The following is a 21,415-nucleotide window of genomic DNA, read 5'->3' on the forward strand; positions in this document are numbered from 1 at the left end:
GTGTGTAAAAGTTTTAATACTTTCTGCTGTTTTAGAGTCTCGATATTGAAACTGAAGTTAACACACTGACAAATCCAAACATGTGCTAGACATTATCTGTAGCTTGATCATGACATGTTTCACTTGATTGAAATGTGCTTTCACACATTTAATGGACTGAAAGTGATGTCTTTGGCATTACTACGTGGTTCAAATGAAAACAATTGATTATGGGAAGGTGAGAAGGCAGATGGATTTTTAGCAAATGTATTTATTTGTAAGGATTGTTTTTCATGATCTCACTACTTTTATTATATTTTTTTCTGATCATATATTTCAATCTCTTGGTCTGTATTATATTTAAAATACAGCTGTATTGTAGCTATATATTATTCAAAGTCTATTGAAATAATCTGGTTGCTATCCCTTGTGTTTGCTTTTTTGAGATTTATAGCTGTCAGCAGTTAAAGGTAAACCTGCTAACCAACAGCATCCAAGACATTATTATGGGGCAAGTTCTGACAAATATCTTGAAGTCACCTCTTATACTTGCCAAAAACGAATTCGGGTCGTGATGGAGTTCATTTAATGCCTCAAAGAATGCAGACTAGCCTTGCTGACTGAACAGGTTTCATACAGTGATTCCTTTTTGTTCCAAGTTTGTTTGCCCCAGGACAGGATAATGGTAGACATATAGTTGCTCAATGTTCTAATACAAAATAAAAATAATAATGAGATAAATTTGTAAGCTTTCAAAAACATAACAGCCTTAAAGCATAACAGTCTGTCTGGTGCACGCCCTGCTGAAAAAAAGCAGCTTTACTGGTTTTAGCTGGTCGACCAGCCAGGCTTTAGAGGGGTTTTAGCCATTTCCAGGTTGTTCTTAGCTGGTCAGGCTGAGAGATGACCAGCTAAAACCAAACTAGTTTTAGCTGGTCATCTCACAACTTGACTGTTTTAGTGCACAAAATCAAGGATGAATCTTTCCACAAGATGGCGCTAAACGTCTATCAGTCTTGCTTAACATACACAACTTTGTACAGTTTTTTCCCTCAGAATCCTCAAATGTTTTACCATTTAAAACTAATTTTAAGATTTTAAAATAATATAATGATATCATATATAGTTTTACTGCCTGTTTCTGTCAACAAACTTGAAGTTGAAGTGCTGATGCGGAATATGGCGATAGGGATATAACCACTCTTACAAATAGCTTTGTACATTTTTATAACGACTTTAGCCTGTTTTGTTGACAAAGTCTTATACAGTTTTCTTGAGGAAATTACATTAATAGAGTCGATAACGTTGGGCTATTTGTTGTTCAAAACAATGCCTGCTCGCAATTCATCACTATTACGAAATTATTAAGTCGTGCAGCCACAACCTTGATTTTGTTACATTCCATGATTTTAAACCTTATAACGCTACCTGTAGTAAAACTGATTATATAGCCTAATTAATCGACTAAGACATACTTTTAGTTTTTTTTTTCTACATTTTACTAGCCTATAAACCCACATGCTTTTGTCGAACGTCTGAGATTCGAATTTGATTTGAACCATCTCGTTCAGAACAGAAAATAGCAACGGAAGTAACACGGAATTTAAAATTTCCTGAAAAAGACCTGCTGCATAGCATACACACGCAGGGATACAGAGACTTCCTGGGATACAGATACCTGCGGACAGACTTCTCAGGAGAATCAAAACGATAAGTATCTACGGAAGTAGAGCATTGCTGATCTGTGGTATTGATGAATAAGGCCTTCAGGGTGCAAACAGGCTAATCGTTATTTACATTTTTATGTTATGGATGTTGGAATTTGTAAAAACTGACAGATTGGAAGCAATAAATCGCCTTAACGTTAACTCATCATAGCTGTCTTATATTGTTAATTTAGATACTTTTTCCAGTAGCTTTACCAACACCCACACTCAACAGGACGGTTGTTCTTTTTTCCGAAGTAGCATAACTTGCAAATATTTAAACTGCTTGAATATTACTGCTGTGGCATTACGTGTTGGTCAAGATGGCATTGCAGGTCCCAGAAGTTGTGCTGGTGTTATTCTGTCAGATTCTGCAGTCAGATATTGAATGCTGACCCAGCCTTCTCACACACCATCAGTCTTCCTGACTTTTATTATGGGGTAAGATAACTCCCACCTTTATTTCACTTTCTCTTAACTGGAGACAGTACAAATATACAGTACAAGTACAAGAATATATATATATATTCTTAATATTTTGTTACTAATCTCTTTTGTCTCTTCATTTTGTTAGTCAAAACAAGTATTTCTATGAAATCAGTTCTGTTTTTAAATTAATAGCATGATCTTACCATTTTTCCAACCTAAGGATTAATCCATAAATTGGATTTACATTTCAGACATCTTTTCTTTCAATAAAACATTCATGCTAATTGAGTAAAATCCTTATATTTTCATTTGTAGTGTTGTTTTTCACATTTTGCCATCTTCAGTTTAAATGTGGAATAGTAAATATGTAAATATTCTTTTTCCTGCATTTAAATCAGAGAATACATTTATTTTCAAACCAATCTCTTGGGTTTTGGGTGCTTGGATATTAAATTAAGTTATCATTGAAAGAAGATTTAATTTAACAGCTGATTTAGCACTTTCCATTAATGACTTTGTTAAAAGTGCATAAATAGTATTACGAAATTCATATAGTTTATTTATACATTTTTGCAAAAAGAGGAAGTGAGGGGGTGCATCTTTCCGCTTCTTTAACAACTCAAATTTTGTCCTTAAGAAACGAATGTTTCTGTCAGCAAATGTATCTGTTTATGTCCAGTTACAAAACGTTGACTGATGCATCATCATCATCATGCACACGCTAAACTTAGATGTTAAAATCTTCTCAGTTCTTAACATAATAAGTGTCATTTGTAGTGCTGTGAGGTAAGCAATATACACTTGAAGTCAGAATTTTTAGCCCCATTTTTCTTATTTAATTATTTCCCAAAAAATGTTTAACAGAGCAAAGACATTTTTACAGTATATCTGATAATATTTTTTCTTCTGGAGAAGGTCTTATTTGTTTTATTTCGTCTAGAATAAAAGCAGTTTTTAATTTTTTAATAACCATTCTAGGGTCAATATTATTAGCACTTAGGCGGAAATTTTTTTTCAATAGTCTACGGAAAAAAAACATTGTTATACAATAACTTGCCCTAACTTGCCTACTTAACCTAATTAACCTAGTTAAGCCTTCAAATGTCACTTTAAGCTGTATAGAAGTGTCTTAAGAAATATCTAGTCAAATATTATTTACTGTCATCATGGCAAAGATAAAAGAAATCAGTTATTAAAACTATTATGTTTAGAAATGTGTTGAAATAAAATCTTCTCTCCGTTAAACAGAAATTGGGGGAAAATAAACAGGGAAGCTAATAATTTAGGGAGGCTAATAATTCTGACTTCAACTGTATGCAGCATTTTTCAAAAGTGCATGATTCCTGATGCTCATACATATTATTCCCCATTTTACATTAGATATGCAAAGACAGAGGGATGAAAAATACATGAAGCATATGACATGTGTCCTAGTGTGGACATCAGGTCCCTTGTGACTCCGCCCTCTCAGTTTGCATCAGCAAATCAGAACGCTCCGGTGAGTTCATTCCTTATATGGTTAACAAAGGGGGACAAAGTGTTTGTTTAGTTACAGTTATCTCTAATTTATCAGTTGTTTGCTATTCTCGGTTTTTATTTAAAACAATTTAAGTTAAATTCATGGTTATAAATAGAAAATAGCACCAATTATATTGCAAATACCACTAATTATATAGCAAATAGCACCAATAATATAGTAAATAGCACCAATTTTTATATTAACACTGTGTTTTGTCGTCCAGTGGCCATTGGTTAGTCAATGTATCTAGAATGGATCTTTCCAGATTTTCAGAAATGTATTTTTCATACATTAATATAAATGCAACAAATGCTCTAATGTGAATAATTTGGTAAATTTACTGTTAATATTCTTGCTAAGGAGGTAAATTAAAGCTAATAACTTTGTAAATAATGTTTATAATTGATTATTTCACTTTATAAGACCTCAGTGTATCATCAGGAGCCACTTGTAATAATTTAGTTTTGCCTGTAGATGCTTTTTTGACTCGCAAAGTGACTCTTTTGACACATTTTTGTATCACCATTTACGCTAAAAACGTTTTTTTAATGTTCTGCTCAAGAAAAAAAGACACCTACCTGATCTAAATTAACAGTGATTTTTCCTTTTTGAAGGGGTAATGTCTCTTTAAGTGTGTGTTGCTGTCCCCCCATCATTCCCCCTCAGTGTAGTGTATTATGTGAGCATATGGACAGGCTCAACAGCTGTGGGGTTCACCCCTGCTGGACCCTTGAGATTAATTATTGCTTGCTATCACCAACGCATCCCTTCCCATGCAAGTCACCATGGAAACCCTTCTTGTGCCGTTTTTGGTGGTGAAGTTCTGTAAATGAGTACATTATTATTCACCTTATTCTGCAATGCGGAAGTGCTTATGTAGGAAAATCAATAGGAATAACAAACGGCATTAAACGGTCGAACTACTTGCTGTCTGTTTATGGCTATACATGAAAATAACAATAACAAAATGCAAGATTGCAACATCAAGCAACATTACAAGCTGTTTGTTATGACAAAAATAATCTATGGAAGTTAATGTGAACAGAAGTCTTTAGCCAATAAGACTCCAATAGCTGCCGTTGCTGTTACATGCTCAATATCATTGCCTATTATTTATTGTCATTTTTCACTAAGCAATATAGTTTTAAAGAGGACCTATCATGCCCCTTTTTACAAGGTGTAAAATTAATCTCTGATGTCTCACGGTTACCTTTGATTTGGCCAACCATCCCATCTTAAAGAGGAAGAATGATGGGGATGGTTTAGAGATTGTCATTTCAAATCTAATTTAACCCTTTTGTTTGTTTTATTGTTAAAAGCTAACTGTATCCAGCAACCAAGTAGTTATTAATGCTATGAAACCACTAAATACCATGTGAAATTGTCATCTAAAATGAGCATTTTAGTCAGGCTTCTGTTTGTATGTTCAGTAATATCACTTTTATGGCAAAGAATAAGTTCTTTTCCTGGTCTTTAAAATAAAATATATCGACATAAACAAAGGAGGCTGAAAGGAAAATTCATTTTTTTATGGAAATTTCAGACGGCACTTAGAGGTTTTTGCATCCGAACTCTTTAAATTAATATTTAAAAACTGATATCATCAAATTCATTTCAATCTTCATTCACGTCTGACCCATTTAAGATGGTTGCTGTGTTTTTTTAAACATCATAGCTGTTTCCCAGCTGGTCTAAGCTGGTTTTTGAGTCATTCTTCATAGTAATTGTCTTAAAGACTATTTAGGCTGGATAACAGCAGTAAATGCTTTCACAAACTATAAACAGGAACACATCTTTGCTGAAGTGAAACTCACATCAGCTCTGCTTGAGATCATGTGCTGATGTTTGACGCAGTCAGTTTTAAAGTCCATTGCTAAAGGGATGTATGATCCAGTATGATGACGTACGTCTAGCTGTGAAACATTGAGTTCATTCATTCATTTTTTTGTCAGCTTAGTCCCTTTATTAATCGGGCTGCCACAGTGGAATGAACCACCAACTTAATCAACAAGTTTTTACAACCCATCTCTGGGAAGCATACACACACACACACACTCACAAACACACACTCATACACTACGGACAGTTTAGCCTACCCAATTCACCTGTACTACATGTCTTTGGACTGTGGGGGAAACCGGAGCACCCGGAGGAAACCCACGCGAACGCAGGGAGAACATGCACACTCCACACAGAAACGCCAACTGAGCCGAGGATCGAACCAGCGACCCAGCTGTGACCCAGCTTGCTGTGAGGCGAATGTGTTACCCACTGCGCCACTGCGTCACCTCAAACATTGAAGAGCATCATAAGAGAAGGACTGCCATTTCAGAAAACAATATTTTAAAGATTAGAGTTAATTCGAGCAAAATTTCCCTTTTAAAAAAAAAAAAAAGAAGAGGAAATTAAACAATTTTTTTTATCCATTCCATTGAATGAAGAGGACAAAGAGTTCAGCTCCTTTTCAAAGATCTGTGCGGGATAATCCTGAAATTCAAAGTTTATTTCAGGAAATCAGTGGCAGTTTGATACTTTGTAAAAATGCAGCCACAAAACATACATTTCCATAAACAAATCCTGAACAGAGACTGGCTTAACATAAGCAGGTATGGAAACTTCAATTCATCGACTCGCTTTTGGGGGCTGGCCCCAGGAACTGCAGATGTTCGCTGACTGCTATGCTAAATTGCCCATTTTTACAGCTGATAAAAACATGTTTACAGCCTGGTACAAAATATGGTTTTGGTGTGTATACAGTTGAAGTCAGAATTATTAGCCCCCTCGAATTAATAGCTCCCCTGTTTATTTTTCTCCAGTTTCAGTTTAATTGAGTGGAGATTTATTCAACACATTTCTAAACATAATAGTTTTAATAACTCATTTCTAATAACTGATAATAACTGGAAATATTCAAAAAGAAAAAAAAATCAAAAGGGGCTAATAAATCTGACTTTAACTGTTGCTAATATTACCCTTCATGGCAACTATGAGGGGGTGATTTTTAAAATAGCTCATCCATTTCATTTCTATAGAGTTATATTAAGTCAGCTAGATCTAAGCAAAATGCTCTGCTCATGCTCCGCCTCTTTGCCCATGTTTGGTTTCCTGCGGTCGGTGCGATGGCGCTCGAACAAAATGATGACGATTGGCTCACTTGTAGTTTCATTTGCGCTCATCAGAAACCTATGGGTGGCATCACGGAGACTACGTCTATATCTTTTACAGTCAATGGTATGGACACACACACGCAAAGGTGTGCGCCAGGCACTGAAACCAGCATACAGTATAAGTTACAGCAGTGGTTCCTTTTCGTTCTGCCTTTAAATTACACACTTTGTTCGTCCTAAAGTGCACATACAGTAAAACACATCTCAAAATGCTTTCCAAGGATGTGAAAAAATTTTAAAAATCAAACCTGATCCAAATATTTTTATGTCGGTCTCGGTGAGCAATGAACTTAAGACTGACAATGTGCACTAGCAAAATAAACATTGCGAATTTTGATTTTGTGTGGATTTTAATATATTTTAAGTATTCATTTCATTGTGATTTATACTATTTCATAACATTTGTTATGTGTTTTATGTTGCTGTGATTTTATTAAACTCATGGCAGTACAGCACATTGGTGAACGCTTGTTGTTTCTTAAAAAGTATATTATAAATAAACTTTAATTCAAATTGTTATGGACACAATATAAACAAATCATCTTTTGGATTTTCATGAATCACACTGTGCACAATAAAATCAGACTTTAATAGACAATCTAAGTTGCCATGAATTTGTTTTGTTGCAAGGTGTTGCCATAAAAAAAATCACTTGAAATCAAATGTACTTACCCTCAAGTTCCTGTTTCTTTATTCTTTTGAGCACAAAAGAAGATACGTTGAATCAATCAGTCTTGACTTCCATAGTAGTGGGGAAATACACATGAAAGTCTGTGCCTACATTCAAAACATTCTTCAAAATATCTTCTTTTGTGTTCAACAGAAACAAGAAACAATTCGATAACAGATTTGGAACAAGTAAAATGTGAGTAAATGACAGACGGTATATTTTGGGGTGAACTATCCCTGAAATACATGCTTACATTTAAAAAGATCTTTAGGGTATTTCAGATAACAGTTGTTTTATTTTAAGCTAACATGTGAACTTCTAACTGGAGTCATCCTGGAGTCTCCTGTGGTGAATCCTGCAGACTGGCTGATGAGGAAGACTCTGGTGACGCCTCTTCATTTCTGTCTGGGGTGTGAGGAATTCATTGACACCTCTTGACACAGTTCTAACTAGTGAACCGTTTCGGTATTACCATGGCAATGCTCTCCACTCGGCTCTTATCCAATCAGAGGCATCTGCTGTCACCCGTCTGTCAGACTGCTTATGTTACTGGCCACATGTGGTTTGGCACACGCAGCACCTGCTGAGCTTTGTTGTGCTCATATAGCTCCTTCAGTAGTGTGTATAGTGCTCCTGTATAGGTTTTTAATACTTGGTGCTTCTTTATTCCGCTGTAAATTTGTAAAGCACAGATTTACTGTATATATTTAGTTACAGTGCTCAGTATAATTTAGCACACCCCATTTTGAAAATGAATACTTGTATCCATTACTCAATATATTGGCAAAGGTGCATTAAAACTATTAAACAGATATATTTATTCAAATAATATTTTAGTCACCAAACATTTTTAGAAATTGAAAGAAAATACAATTAAATTCAAGCAAATTATTGCAAAAAATGCTTCTCTTGATTTTTTTCCCCTTTTTTAAATTTGTATTTAATATTTTTCTATAACGTAAATTTGGGTGTGCTAGTTTTTGGACCTTTTATTTTGTAAGATAAGCTTCAGCTTTGTCTTCAGCACTGACTATATGCACAAATATAGAATTGTATAGCTTCCTATAAAAATATGAATTTAAAAGAGAGATTTGTGAGTGGTGTACTTACACTATATATGCTGAGCACTGTATATACATATGTTTAAATAGGTAACTAATCAAAAATATATGGTTATTTACATCTAGCAATATTAAATTAACAATGAATGAATTTCTATTACATGTCATCATGATTTAATATAGTTACTAGTGATGAATTGGTGAATTTCGGTTATTCATTTACAGGAAAAATATTTGTTTTTTAAAATCCTTTTTTTTTAAGAATTAGTAATTGTTTTATTATTTTCATTTATCGTTCATTTTCTTTTGGGTTTAGTCCCTTTATTTATCTGGGGTCGCCACAGCGGAATGAATCGCCAACTTTTCCAGCATATGTTTTACGCAGCGGATGCACTTCCAGCTGCAACCCATTACTGGGAAACACCCATACACTACAGACAATTTAGCCTACCCAATTCCCCTGTAACACATTTCTTTGGACTGTGGGGGAAACCGGAGCACTCGTAGAAAACCCAGGCAAACATGGGGAGAACATGCAAACTCCATTCAGAAATGCCAACTGACCCAGCCGAGGCTCAAACCAGCGACCTTCTTGCTGTGAGGCGATCGTGCAACCCACTTATTTAAATTTTTAGTTTCTTTTTAACTATTTTATTTGTTTTAGTACATAAAATTAAACAAAAACAATTATTAGACATATATCCTTGGCAACCTTTTGTAATAATAAAAAATATTGAATAAAAAATAAGCTACAATTAATAAAAATATATTATTGTATATTATAAATATTTAATATATTATAATACATTAAAATTTATTATAAATATAGTTTTTTAAAAGTTTTTTTTTATATTTCAGTTAATGTTTATTTTAGTTCATGTAATTTAATTAACTATATAATAGCCCTGATTTTGAGATAAACAGTATGAAATTAACATTTTCCTTAAAAAATTTGTGTAAATTTTGCCTTTTTAATTGTCTTCATTGGAAAATTTAAAAAGAATAAATATATAATTTTTATGTTTCATTGCAGTCATTGCCATTTAAAGTTTTGTTGTATACACTGAAAAAAATAGTTAAAGATTATTCCATGGATTTACTCAAATTTTTAAGTTAAATGGTTGAAAACAATTCATTTGGGCTGAATTTAAACAAACAAATGAAGTTGAACATTACTAAATTTAGTTGGTTTGTTTAAATTCAACACGATGGCGCAATGGTTAGCACTGTTGCCTCACAGCAAGAAGGTTGCTGGTTCAAGTACCGGCTGGATCAGTTGGTATTTTTGTGTGGAGTTTGCATGTTCTCCCTGTGTTCGCATGGGTTTCTCCCGGGTGCTCCGATTTCCCCCCACAGTCCCAAGAAATGCGCTATAAGTGAATTGAATAAACTAAATTGTCTGTAAAGAATGAGTGTATTTGGATGTTTCCCAGTACTGGGCTGCAGCTGGAAGGGCATACGCTGCGTAAAACATATGCTGAATAAGTTGACGGTTCGCTACGCTGTGGCGACCCCAGATGAATAAAGGGACTAAGCTGAAGGAAAATGAATGTACACAAACAAGTTATTTTTGTTTTAATTTTGCAGTAAACATATGAAGACGCGGAATTCAGGGAGGTCAAATGAGGATCACTTTAATTGCACAAGTGGTTGTGTCTCAAGTACATCAGAGATTCTCCTGTCCTGAGCTTACAAATAGCCACATACAGGTTTCTGCTCTTCAAAAACCGACCACCATTTACAATTAGCTACAGAATGTGAAATAATGTACACAGAGATTTTCACAACCGTCCATCTGAACATGATTCGAAAACGAGTATCTGAGTTGTTGACCAGCAGCTTGTAATGAAGCGTCCATCTGAGAGATTGCATGTGTTTATGTAGAACGGAATTGAAAAAATGCTGAAAACATTCAGGTTTTCAATGGCCGACTCGATGGTACAATCAATTGTTTGTTCCTTTCTGGTTACATAAGCCTTTTTTTGTGTGCGCCAGTGGCAGTGTGACGCACTAGCTCACAAATGAAACGTCCCTATGCAAAATAACTAGTCTGACCACAATAACACAGAGAGATTTTCCTCTTCATTCACATTTTATCAAACGACAAAAAGAGCGGATGAACAATCGTATGGCATACATAAATAGCTCAAAAGTAAAAGCGTGAAGGAAGCGTCATCTCTAAGCAATCACAAAGTCAACATGAAGTAAACATGTCGTAAATGAGCACGACTGCCGAAGTACAGGTGTAGTTTGGCTTTTGTTTCTGTTCTCCTGTGGGAAAGATTGGGTTTATGTAATCTAATACCTGACAGATGCTCGGGTAATTCGATTCACCTTCCGCTGGCGCTGTCAGAAAAATCAGATCATAACACCAGCAGCTGACCAAACAAAAGCAATTCATTTGATTAAACCTGAAAAGATCCCACAACTGCAGCGCTGTGTTTCAGATAAGAGCGTGCGAGGTACAGGAAACCTTTGGCATCTGCGTGGCGATAATGCGAGACAATAGAATTTCAAATGAGAGGGGTAATGAATGACATTTAAAGCGTTCACCTGTACTTAAACAAAATGACCGTCTTTGTGCTTTATTACCTTTGGAAGCGTAAATGTACTTTCCAGAAGCGAGGAAGTGTCCAGTTGTGTTTTCAGGGAAGTCAAACGTTTTAAAAGCAAAAACTCTCCTCAAAGTCTTTCTCTACAAAAACAAAAAAAGCACTTTACAATAAAATGTACAAAAAATATAACACTGTTTTTTTAATCAAGTCTTCGTAACAGAACAGGTTGACCTGTACCAATAGATTTGTGCAAACACATTATTTAGCTACTAACTGTAAAACAAGGTGGTTTTTATACTGGCAAGACGTACCCTTTGGTTGTTGAATGCAATAGCGTACTGCACACTGCCAGTAACTCCTGATTCCTGTGGGTTATTTCAAGCTCATTTTTGTGGGGGAATCTCATGAAAGCATGCCACATTTTACTGCCCGAACTGCATAAAGAAACTGAATTCTGCATGACCATTATCATTAGGGCCCAATCCCTATTCTATTTTTGTACCCCTTCCCCTTGGCTCTTGAAACAGACTGTGAAGGGAAGGGCTTCAAAGTTTACCCCTTAGAAATGGGACACCACTACACCTGCAGTGCACAAGTCATCATATGTCATAGCGACCTCGTACTACATATGACATTGATGATGGCGACTGCTATAGTTATTACAGTTGTGTTATGTTTTTGGTGTTTATTTTTTTATTAAATCACCGAAGGCAACGATACCATGTTATTATATTGATATAATGTGGCAAAAATATGGTAACTGTACTGTGCGTTTACACAGTGATTATATTCATTAATGTAAATACACGAAAACAACATTAAGATTATAGCAGACACTGTAAAAAGCTCATTCCCAGCCAATAGACTTTTCTGAGTATTTGAGTGTCATCGAGTGACAATGTTGCTGGACTACTATACAGGAGTTATTATTAGGGATTATAGATGTAGATGTTTTTATTTTAGCAGTTTTTTTCAAAGCATGACAGTAAAACATGAACGTGGTTATGAATGTATTAACACATATGCCTGTTTGTTGTAGAAAAATTTAATATTGACAAAAATATTAATTTGTGCATCTCCTGACGTCCGTGTGCAGCCATGCTGTCGTTATAGATATTCTGGGAAATGTTCGTACTCCTTGGTTTATAGTGTGGTCCTGAAAAATCTCTGTTTTAAGGGATTTCTAACCCTTCCCCTTTGCCCTACGCCTTTAAGATAAAGAGAATTGGGACACCCCGACCCCTTCACGTAAATGCACAAAACTTGCGTGATTAGTTGAAATGCAATCTGAAATTTTGCGATTAGCAAATCACAAGATGCTGCGATATGAAATATATATGTATTTAATTTCTCCTGCCCAGAACAAAAGCGTGACTGCCATCTGTGTGTGACAGTCTTACTAGCCAATTGAGTCAGGACACATTCGTTCTGCCCAATCAAAATTGCGCAAACGCACTAAATGGAACACCCACAATAAAAAAAAACGAGTGGGAGGATGGTGTTTGCCGCTTCAGAAGCATTAACAGACGAATTCATATCAAAGAAAAAACGCACGTCAGTAATATGGAATATTGTGGTTTCAAATTTCAATTTTTTATTGGTTTCAATAAAAACAGGTAATTTGTAAAAGCTGTCGCAGACCTGTTGCCACACCATGAGGAAATACAACAACCAGCACCTAAAAAAGCACCACAGATGCGTATAGGTATATGAGGAGTGTCTTTCTGAAAAATCAACTGATAGTATTGCTAGTCACACTCGATCTAGTGAAGTTTATTTATAAACTAATTTCGAGAGGATCATATGTTTATGATTGCTTACAGCTGGTTCTGCATTATTCAATTCATGATTTACCAATTAGACGATTGAAATACCCTAATGTCCATATAACAGCCATCTTCGTTATGAAGAATCCTCCCTTCCACCCCTACTCCTCCTCCTTCCCTAGATGGGTGGCATGGTGGCCCAGCGGTTAGCACTGTTGCCTCACAGCAAGAACGTCACTGGTTCTAGTTCTTACCAAGCCAGCCGTCATTTCTGTGCGGGGTTTACAAGTCTCCCCACACGCTTACGTGGGTTGCCCCGGGGTTCCCGGTTTCCTCCCACCATCCAAAAACATGCAACTTAAGTTAATTGACTTATCCAAATGCTCCTAGTAAGTAGTTATCTCTTAAGAGCAATCACTATCTGTTCATTAGCTACTACAGCAGGGGAGTTCTGGAGATCTACCTGAGCTCAAACTCCCCTCTCGCCCTGCAAACAGGATGGGAGCCCCGGGTTCGAGGATCTCATGAGCTCAGGGGTCTCTCCCAGGACAGCATGACAAACAAGCTTTATAATCAATCATCAGCTAAGTGTGAACTTTTGAAGTAAATGTTGGCGTAAGATTATATGTTTTCATTTTCTGTTTTTAACTACCACTCACTGCAGTAAGGAGCAACGATAGATATTATTGAGCCGAATCTTGATTATAAAATTAAATCGCAATCACAAAATCTGTAGTAAAATCGCAGTTAGATATTTTCCCCAAATCGCACAGCCCTATTAGGGGTAGAATTGGGATTGGGCCTAAATGTCCATAACAAATGGCATAAAATAAAAAAATACATATGCAAAAAAATAAAATTCCTGCATTTACTTCCTAAGGAAATATAGATTCTGTTCTTTGTAAAAAAAATTCTGTGAAATGCTCTTGACAAGTTTTATGAGATTCTCCCATGCAACCTTGCATAGTTCCCCCAAAGACAAAAAAAAGCCTGCAAAGCAAAGCGCAAGCGATAATAAAATCCTGCTTTAAAAGCATCTCTCGCGGTGCAGGCAACTTGTAGGCAAATTTCTGAAAATTGAAACATACAAGCGTTCATTCAGAGACTTTGCAGAGTTTAAAATGCAGTTTGCATGTGCCCTTTTGAAAATACTCTAAGGCAGCTTTTGATTTTCAAAGATACCAACATTTTTTTTCGGAAATACCACTTAGGTGTAAAGACTTTGAGCTACACGACCCATATTTCCCTACAGTAGATTGTCTGTTCTGCCTCTTAGGTTTGAAAAGATAGCTTGCCAGTGTCACTCTCGTTTTACAGCATTCTCCATATAGTGCAAATGTTTAATTATTATTCATCCTTTCCTTTACTGCATGGAGCTTCGTCTTTAATGGCAGCTGTTTCTTCAACACTGGCACCAGACGTCATCTGTGTTCATGTTCAATGGCTTTGTTCACTATTAAGAGCCCATGTGACGAGTGCTCTTTCTGTGAGCCTTTCCGCCAATCCGCCTTTGGCTGATTGCATCTTATTATGAGCTTGGATTGTGTTAACAGTAGAGCAAGTGTGCTGGGAGTTATTATTATTATTACTAGATACAAAAATGACCCATGGAGTAAAACAGACCTGGCCAGATCTAAACTAAGCTCCTCCAGTGTATTATGAAAACATTCACATTGCGAAAGACTGGTGATGACAACCGCCATCTGCTGTTTCTCACCCTGAAGCTTTTACAGTCCCCCGTTGACACCACTGTGAAAACCGATACAGTGCAACAGTTTGTGTTTGCGTAAAAACCCACCGGCCCTTGGATTTCTGTTGATATAAGGGAGTGGAAGAAACTAGATTTGCCCTTGAACAATTCGTACATACAGGTAAAGCTCATGGTGTTCGTTGATTCCAGCAATGCTAAAGCAGGAAGAGTGCATTGAAAGATGACCTCACATCATGCTTTTTCGGTGGTTGGCTTGTTGAGGGCTGTTCAGTTTGCCGTTCTGTGTTGGACTGATTGTGGCAGAAGTGTCAAGCTGCTTGTATAAAGCTCGGAGTTCTTTCACTTCCTCCAAGACGTCCCGAGCCTGACCCCATGTAGATGCGGCCTCTTCTAGGAGCCGCTCGGCCTCTTTCCGCTTGCCCTCAGGACTGGAGCTCTTCCCAGCCGGAGAGCCCTTTCCTTTGCCCTGCGCCCGCACCTCGGTCAGCAGCTCCTGAGTTCTCTCCAGCTTCAGTGTGATGAGGTCCTGGAGCTGGCTGATGGGCTGCACGGGTGCAGACGTGGAGCAGTGAGGAAGAGCTCGTGCCTCGCAGTGTGTCAGGATCTCGTCCATGGAGGCACAACGGTTCTTCTCGGATGTTGTTGGTTTTTTGCGGAGCTGTGGCGTCCGGTGGTTCTCCGACCAGTCGAAGGCGCTTTCGCTTTTCCGCGGCAGGCTTTGGGACTTTCCTGCAATCTCGTTGGTGCATGAGAGCTTGGAGGTGTCCGTGGTAGAGGGTTGGGAATCTGGGGAACGCTGAGATGAGGCTTTATCCACAGTATCCTCACCAGAGGCCTGACCCTGTTCTGCTGGGACGTCCTCCTCCTGGATGAGGTCCAGCGTCAGCATGCCGTCTGAGTTTGTGGTAGAAGCCTGAAAAGGTTGATGAGAATTTAGACAGGGGTCTTTAGAAAGGTTTAATGTAGAAATCAAACCTACTGGTGTGATATGGTAAGCTTAAAAATTAGAGATGCATGATATGAAAGATTTGAACCCACACCAATAACTGATAATTAAGACCAATTCCAATATAAATACAGTTAATCACACACACAATGTACAATGTTCATATAATGTACTGTTTGTGCACCCATAAAAATCTAAACTGATATTTTAGCACCTCTGGCTAAACTATAGTGACCCTCAGTCCTCACTACTTGAAGATATTTTAAAGATTTTTGTACTGACTTATTATTAGATATAAATGGGACCAGGGACTATGGACTGCAAATTAGTCTTCGGTTAAAAGTCTTAATGTGGAGCACTGGCTACTTGAAATTGTAGCAATGTTATACTGCAGTGACCATGTTAAATAAACTAGCTAGCTCTCTGCAACTCTTACATGGTCGCCAACTGAAGCTAAGCAAGGCTGCACTCGATCAGTTCCTGGATGGGAGACCACATGGAAAAGCTAGGTTGCTGTTGGAAGAGGCCAGCAGGGGGAGCTCAACCTGTGGTCTGTGTGGGCTCTAACGCCCCGGTATATTGATGGGGACTCTACTGCTCAGTGAGTACAGTCTTTCGGATGAGACGTTAAACTGAGGTCATGGCTTTCTGTGGTCGTTAAAAATCCCAAGAATTTATTATTATTATTTAAAACTGATTTTATTCACTAAATAAACAATAAGAAATATGAATTATTACGACTCCAGAAAAAATATTTTTTAGGAAACACTGTTAAAATTTTCAGAAACATTATTTTAAATGAATGGGAGGGCAAAATAAATTGATTTCAACTGTAGGCCTGTCTGTTAAAGTTTACAGGTGCAAAAATGTACCATGTACTTGAATGTTAGAAATGTTATCCTACACCAGTACAAATTGTCAAGTAAATTAACAAGGAAGATTATTTTGAGTTTAACTTATTTAATTATCTTGTTTATGAAGACTGCAGAGTAATGCATAAAATTAAACGACTTTGAATTATTTTTTTTAAGTATTTTGTGATATACAAGTTAAAATGTGCTCCCAAAAGTATGTGGCCCTTTCCCGCCCCCCACAGTTTAGTAGTAAGCGAATGTTCTTTCATATTGCAAATCTTAAATTCATGCTAACCAACAAATGATCAAAGGAAGTAAATTAACGTATTTCAAATATACAATATATGAATTGATGTTTACTTGAAACTTAAATTATATTTTTCTATTAAAATAATTTTTTTAAAGATTTTGTCAAATAAAAGATTTTTCTAGGGTCATCCACCATAATTTTGTGGCTAAAAAGGTATCGGTTCAGGGATCATTTTAAAAGTATCGATTTAGCACCGGTATCGAAAAAAACCCAAACGATACCCAGCCCTACTCTTCAGATTCCACCAAGACAGTGGTGGAAAAAAAACAATAAAATCTGCTATGACAGCAAGCTATTTTAGCGGTAATATTTGAGCATATCAACTCATGTACACTGTTATATTTATTTTTTATAGAAAGCTTTTTGGTTTTGAATATAAAGAAGGATTTGTTTTATTTGCTGCTAAGCAGAAACCCCAGAAGTATAGCTCTATCACTGTTTAAAGTAAAAGAAAAAAAACAAGATCACACTTTTATGATGTTAGTTTTAATACATTACAAAATTAAAATCAGATAAATCCTCTGTCTTTTTTCTTTTTTTGCTTTATCATAAACACACCGAACCGTGACACCACAGTCGTATCGAACTGAACCATGATTTTTGTGAACCGTTACACCCCTAATAATTACTAATACTACTATTTAGAAATAACTACTAAACTAATATTAGAATTAGACATATAAACTCAGTCACATACTTGTCAAATGCGTAAATAAAATGTATTGACATTTATCAACTTAGAAAAAATGTAAGTAGTAATAGTCTCAAAAAACTGCATCCTTAAAATTATGTATGGCGTATTTGAGATCTGTCATAAATGATTTAGTTTAACATAACGTAGCCTCTGCTTTTTCACAACCAATTCTCTTTCTCTTTTCATTCAAAACATTTACAAGTCCAAGCTGAAGATAGCAATGGCACTGTTTTTCGCTGAAAAGAAACATGTTCAGGCCGATGGAGACTTGCTTACAGATTATGACAAAAGCAGTCAATTGCACTGGAAATTTGGAAAATTCTTGGATGGGTCAAACCTATTTGTTGATCTTTCCAGCAAGTGCACTTTAACAAATATTGTTATTGGGTTTTATTTATTTATTTATTTTTAGAAGAAATTAAAATTATGTAAATTTTACTCATATTGCCCGATAATTTTTCTGACTGATAAATGTCATGCATCCCTATTAAAAACGAAACCCTTAGAAACCTAAATTGTCTTCAAAGTGAAGTATGAAAGAATGAGAGTATTTTCTAGGACTCTTTTGAATGTATTATTTCAGTCCTTTCCCATTTCCCAACAAGCCTTTCACATGTAATGAGTTGACATCCAGAGCAAATGGACTGCTTACCACGGCCATGAGGTGCCCGCGGGTGGGCAGACGGCGAGTGTGGGGTATTTTAGCTCTGTCACGCGTCGGATGGGCCAACAAGCTGTCCTCTTCCACCGTCACCTAAAGGGGTCGAACAAAGAGAGCTGCGATGAACCCCAACTGAACAACTCGATCACATGGAAACTATTAACAGCTACATGTTTCACACCAGCCTACAGGAGCAGGAGTGCTATATCGATTGGCCAATCGATGAGTCTGTGTATTATTTGTTTATTATGAACACGCAAGCAGATCTACGCAAAGATGGCTGTACAAGCTAGAGAAAATAATCTGAGAATTTGTTACGGCGGAAAAATAATATGATTCATCATATGTGTGAGCAGAGACTGTTGTTTACTAGAAAGCTTAAGCTGTAATGCCTGTTTGTTGGCCAGAAGTGTATGGCTAATCTTACAATGTTTTCCAAGGGTTTATGGGCTAAGGGAGGGCTGCTACACAAAGCGTTTGTTTATGTAAGTCCTCTGGTTCTGCTCCCACCTCTCCATGTGCGAATACATCTACACTACCTGACAAAAGTCTTGTCGCCTATCCAAGTTTTAGGAACAACAAATAATAACTTGACTTTTAGTTGCTCATTTGGTATCAGAAGTGGCTTATATGAAAGTCAAAGGCCTCTAGATCACGCTTATTTTGCCAAAATAAATGATCATGCCTTGATTTTTAATGATTTAATTAGGACAGTAGGGTCTGACTTTGTGAAGACAAAAGTCTTGTCACTAAACAGAAATGATGTAAATTACAGAATATAAAGTCATGGTGCAGTGGAAAAAGAGTTAATATTGTGTATGACTCCCATGAGCTTGGAGGACTGCATCCATACATCTCTGCAATGACTCAAATCACTGATTAATAAAGTCATCTGGAATGGCAAAGAAAGCGTCTATGCAGGACTCTCTGAGTTTATCAAGATTCTTTGAATTCATCTTCAATACCTCCTCCTTCATTTTACCCCAGACATGCTCTATAATGTTCATGTCTGGTGACTGGGCTGGCCAAACCTGAAGCACCTTGACCTTCCTTGATGTAACTTTGATGTGGAGGCTGAAGTTTGAGAAGGTGCGCTATCCTGCTGAAGAATTTGCCCTCTCCTTTGGTTTGTAATGTAATGGGCAGCACAAATGTCTTGATACCTCAGGCTGTTGAAGTTGCTATCCACTCTGCAGTTCTCTCGCACGCCCCCATACTGAATGAACCCCAAACCATGATTTTTCCTTCACCAAACTTTACTGATTTCTGTTAGAATCTTAGGTTCATGTAGGTTCCAATAGGTCTTGTGCAGTTTTTGTGATGATTGGGATGCAGTTCAACAGATGATTCATTGGAAAAATCAACCTTCTGCCACTTTTCTAAATGATCAACTAAAAGTCAAGTAATTTTTTGTTGCTTCTAGAATTCAGCTTTTTTAGAACTAGGATCGCCGACAAGACTTTAGGTATGTATGTCAGATAGTGTACAACATGAAACTATAAGGATGCTAAAGACTTCAACCTCATGTGCCAGTTACGAGTGAGCCAATTCAGGCCAGATTCATTTGCATAACTATTAGTAGCAGGGTACCGTACAGCTCGGGAATCTGCGTAGAGCGCACAATGTAAATCAATAAAAATCACAACAGAAAAAAATGACCGTTTTATAGTAATACATTTTGAAAAACATCTCACAAACACTCTGATTGAAATGGACTAACGTGTATATACCTTTAAAAATTGTCTTGGTGTGTCTGAGAAGCAGATAATAGGCATTTCGTAACACTCAAATAGATGAAAAGGTTTGTCTGTAACTGACAGGGTATCAACGAGCTGCTACAAGTAAACAGTTGCAAAGATGATTTGTAGCGCAACCACGTACAATTGGTTGCTGATTAGTTTATATATGATACACTAAATCAATAGAGATCAATAGGGATCAGGCACCCTTGCCCTAAATACCCAGAATATATTGCACTGTTGCGACACATTCCAGTTCTCTATTAGACTCACCACCTTAAACCTCACTCTCATCTGGGTCATGGCACCAATGTAACCCACTGGTTCAACTTTCGCCCCTTCAAAGTTTGATTCAAACCAGTACCTCATGTATAAAACGTGGGCGCACTAACACGGTTGCTAGTGCACTTTTGAAAAATATAGTATATATATTTGTGTATCATGTTGCTTGTAGCTGTAGAATACATATTCCCTAAGTCTGGTTACTAAACCTGCCTACACATTTCTCACACTTTAAACATGCAGCAGAGCTTGGCACTGAATAAGCAGTGCTCTGACATACTGGTATTTGCAAAAACCAAACCAGCCTGATCAGAAAAAGAATTGGCTGATCTTGATTTTTTTATTATTATTATTGTATATATATTTTTTAAAAAGCTAAAATTGATCAGACTTTTAATTTATGTGTTTGCACTTTTTTTAGCACACTTGCCCATCTTACAGACATATGCGAGTCAGTGGCTGATCACCTTGCACATCCTATGGTTTCAATTCTGCAACCCTTCAGAATAGTCTGCACATGCGTGTTGACATTACATATAAAACATAAATCATTGTCAAATGCAATCGAAAGCTTGTCAACTGGAGTCGCATTAACTTTGGCTTAGTGTAAGAGCCATAATTTGATTTAATACAATGTATTAATAGTGCTCAAATACATGTAGAGTTGTTGATGTTGATATGTTTAGTTGTACATCTGCTGATTCCACCCCTACTTCTGTTTGTGATGGTTTGCTCTGCCTTTATTAGACTGTTTTAAGTTATATTACGAGATGCAAAGAAAGAAAGAAGCAGCAGTTTTTTTTACCGGGGTTTATTGATATACAACATGAGAATTAAGTAAATGTCTTCAATTGGAAGGAAACCCGAGTAAATTTATTGCCTGACTGGTTTCCTGAAAATTCTGACAGTAACCCTCAGCAAAATTTATATGTGAAATCCAGTCGTTCCAACAGAAACAGATACATCTCAGTACCTTTGACAGTGGACCCAAATCTTGCCTCTGTGTGTGATTTTCTTCATTGAATGAAAAGAAACTGGGATCACCTCAGTAGTTTTGTGCTTGAGTGGCTCCAAGTGGTGTTTACTATAACTTCAGCAGCTCCAGACACGTGAACAAAAGTGTCAGTCTAATTGGTGGAGAAGTTTTTGATGCAGTGTCAAAAAATAAATAAATAAATAAAATTGAACGAACGAAAAAACAGAACGAAACCGAACGAAAAAAACGAGAGCAACATCTTGTAAAAATGCAGATTTTTAACCTGCTGTTTTGTGCATTAGTATGTACGGTCACATTAGTGCCCTTTTTTTAGTCACGAGGCGTTAACTGTCATCGAAAAACGCAAGCAAAATGTAAAGAGTTTCTTTT

The 21,415-nt window shown here is 36.7% G+C and overlaps 1 protein-coding gene across 2 annotated transcripts in view; it reads right to left on the reverse strand.

Annotated features, from left to right (window-relative positions):
* Window positions 1–10,139: 10,139 nt before the first annotated feature.
* The window catches only part of plekho1b (pleckstrin homology domain containing O1b), a 49,840-nt gene continuing 38,564 nt past the window's right edge, over window positions 10,140–21,415 (reverse strand). The window contains 3 exon segments of one of the 2 annotated variants that reach the window (NM_001326535.1): window positions 10,140–12,666; window positions 12,767–15,476; window positions 18,020–18,121. In NM_001326535.1, the coding sequence (NP_001313464.1) occupies window positions 14,790–15,476; window positions 18,020–18,121 (789 nt within the window). In that variant the 3' untranslated portion in view covers window positions 10,140–12,666; window positions 12,767–14,789. 2 annotated transcript variants of the gene reach the window in all.

Source organism: Danio rerio, chromosome 16 (assembly GCF_052040795.2).
Source record: "Danio rerio strain M-AB ecotype USA chromosome 16, GRCz13ab, whole genome shotgun sequence".
NCBI lineage: Eukaryota > Metazoa > Chordata > Actinopteri > Cypriniformes > Danionidae > Danio > Danio rerio.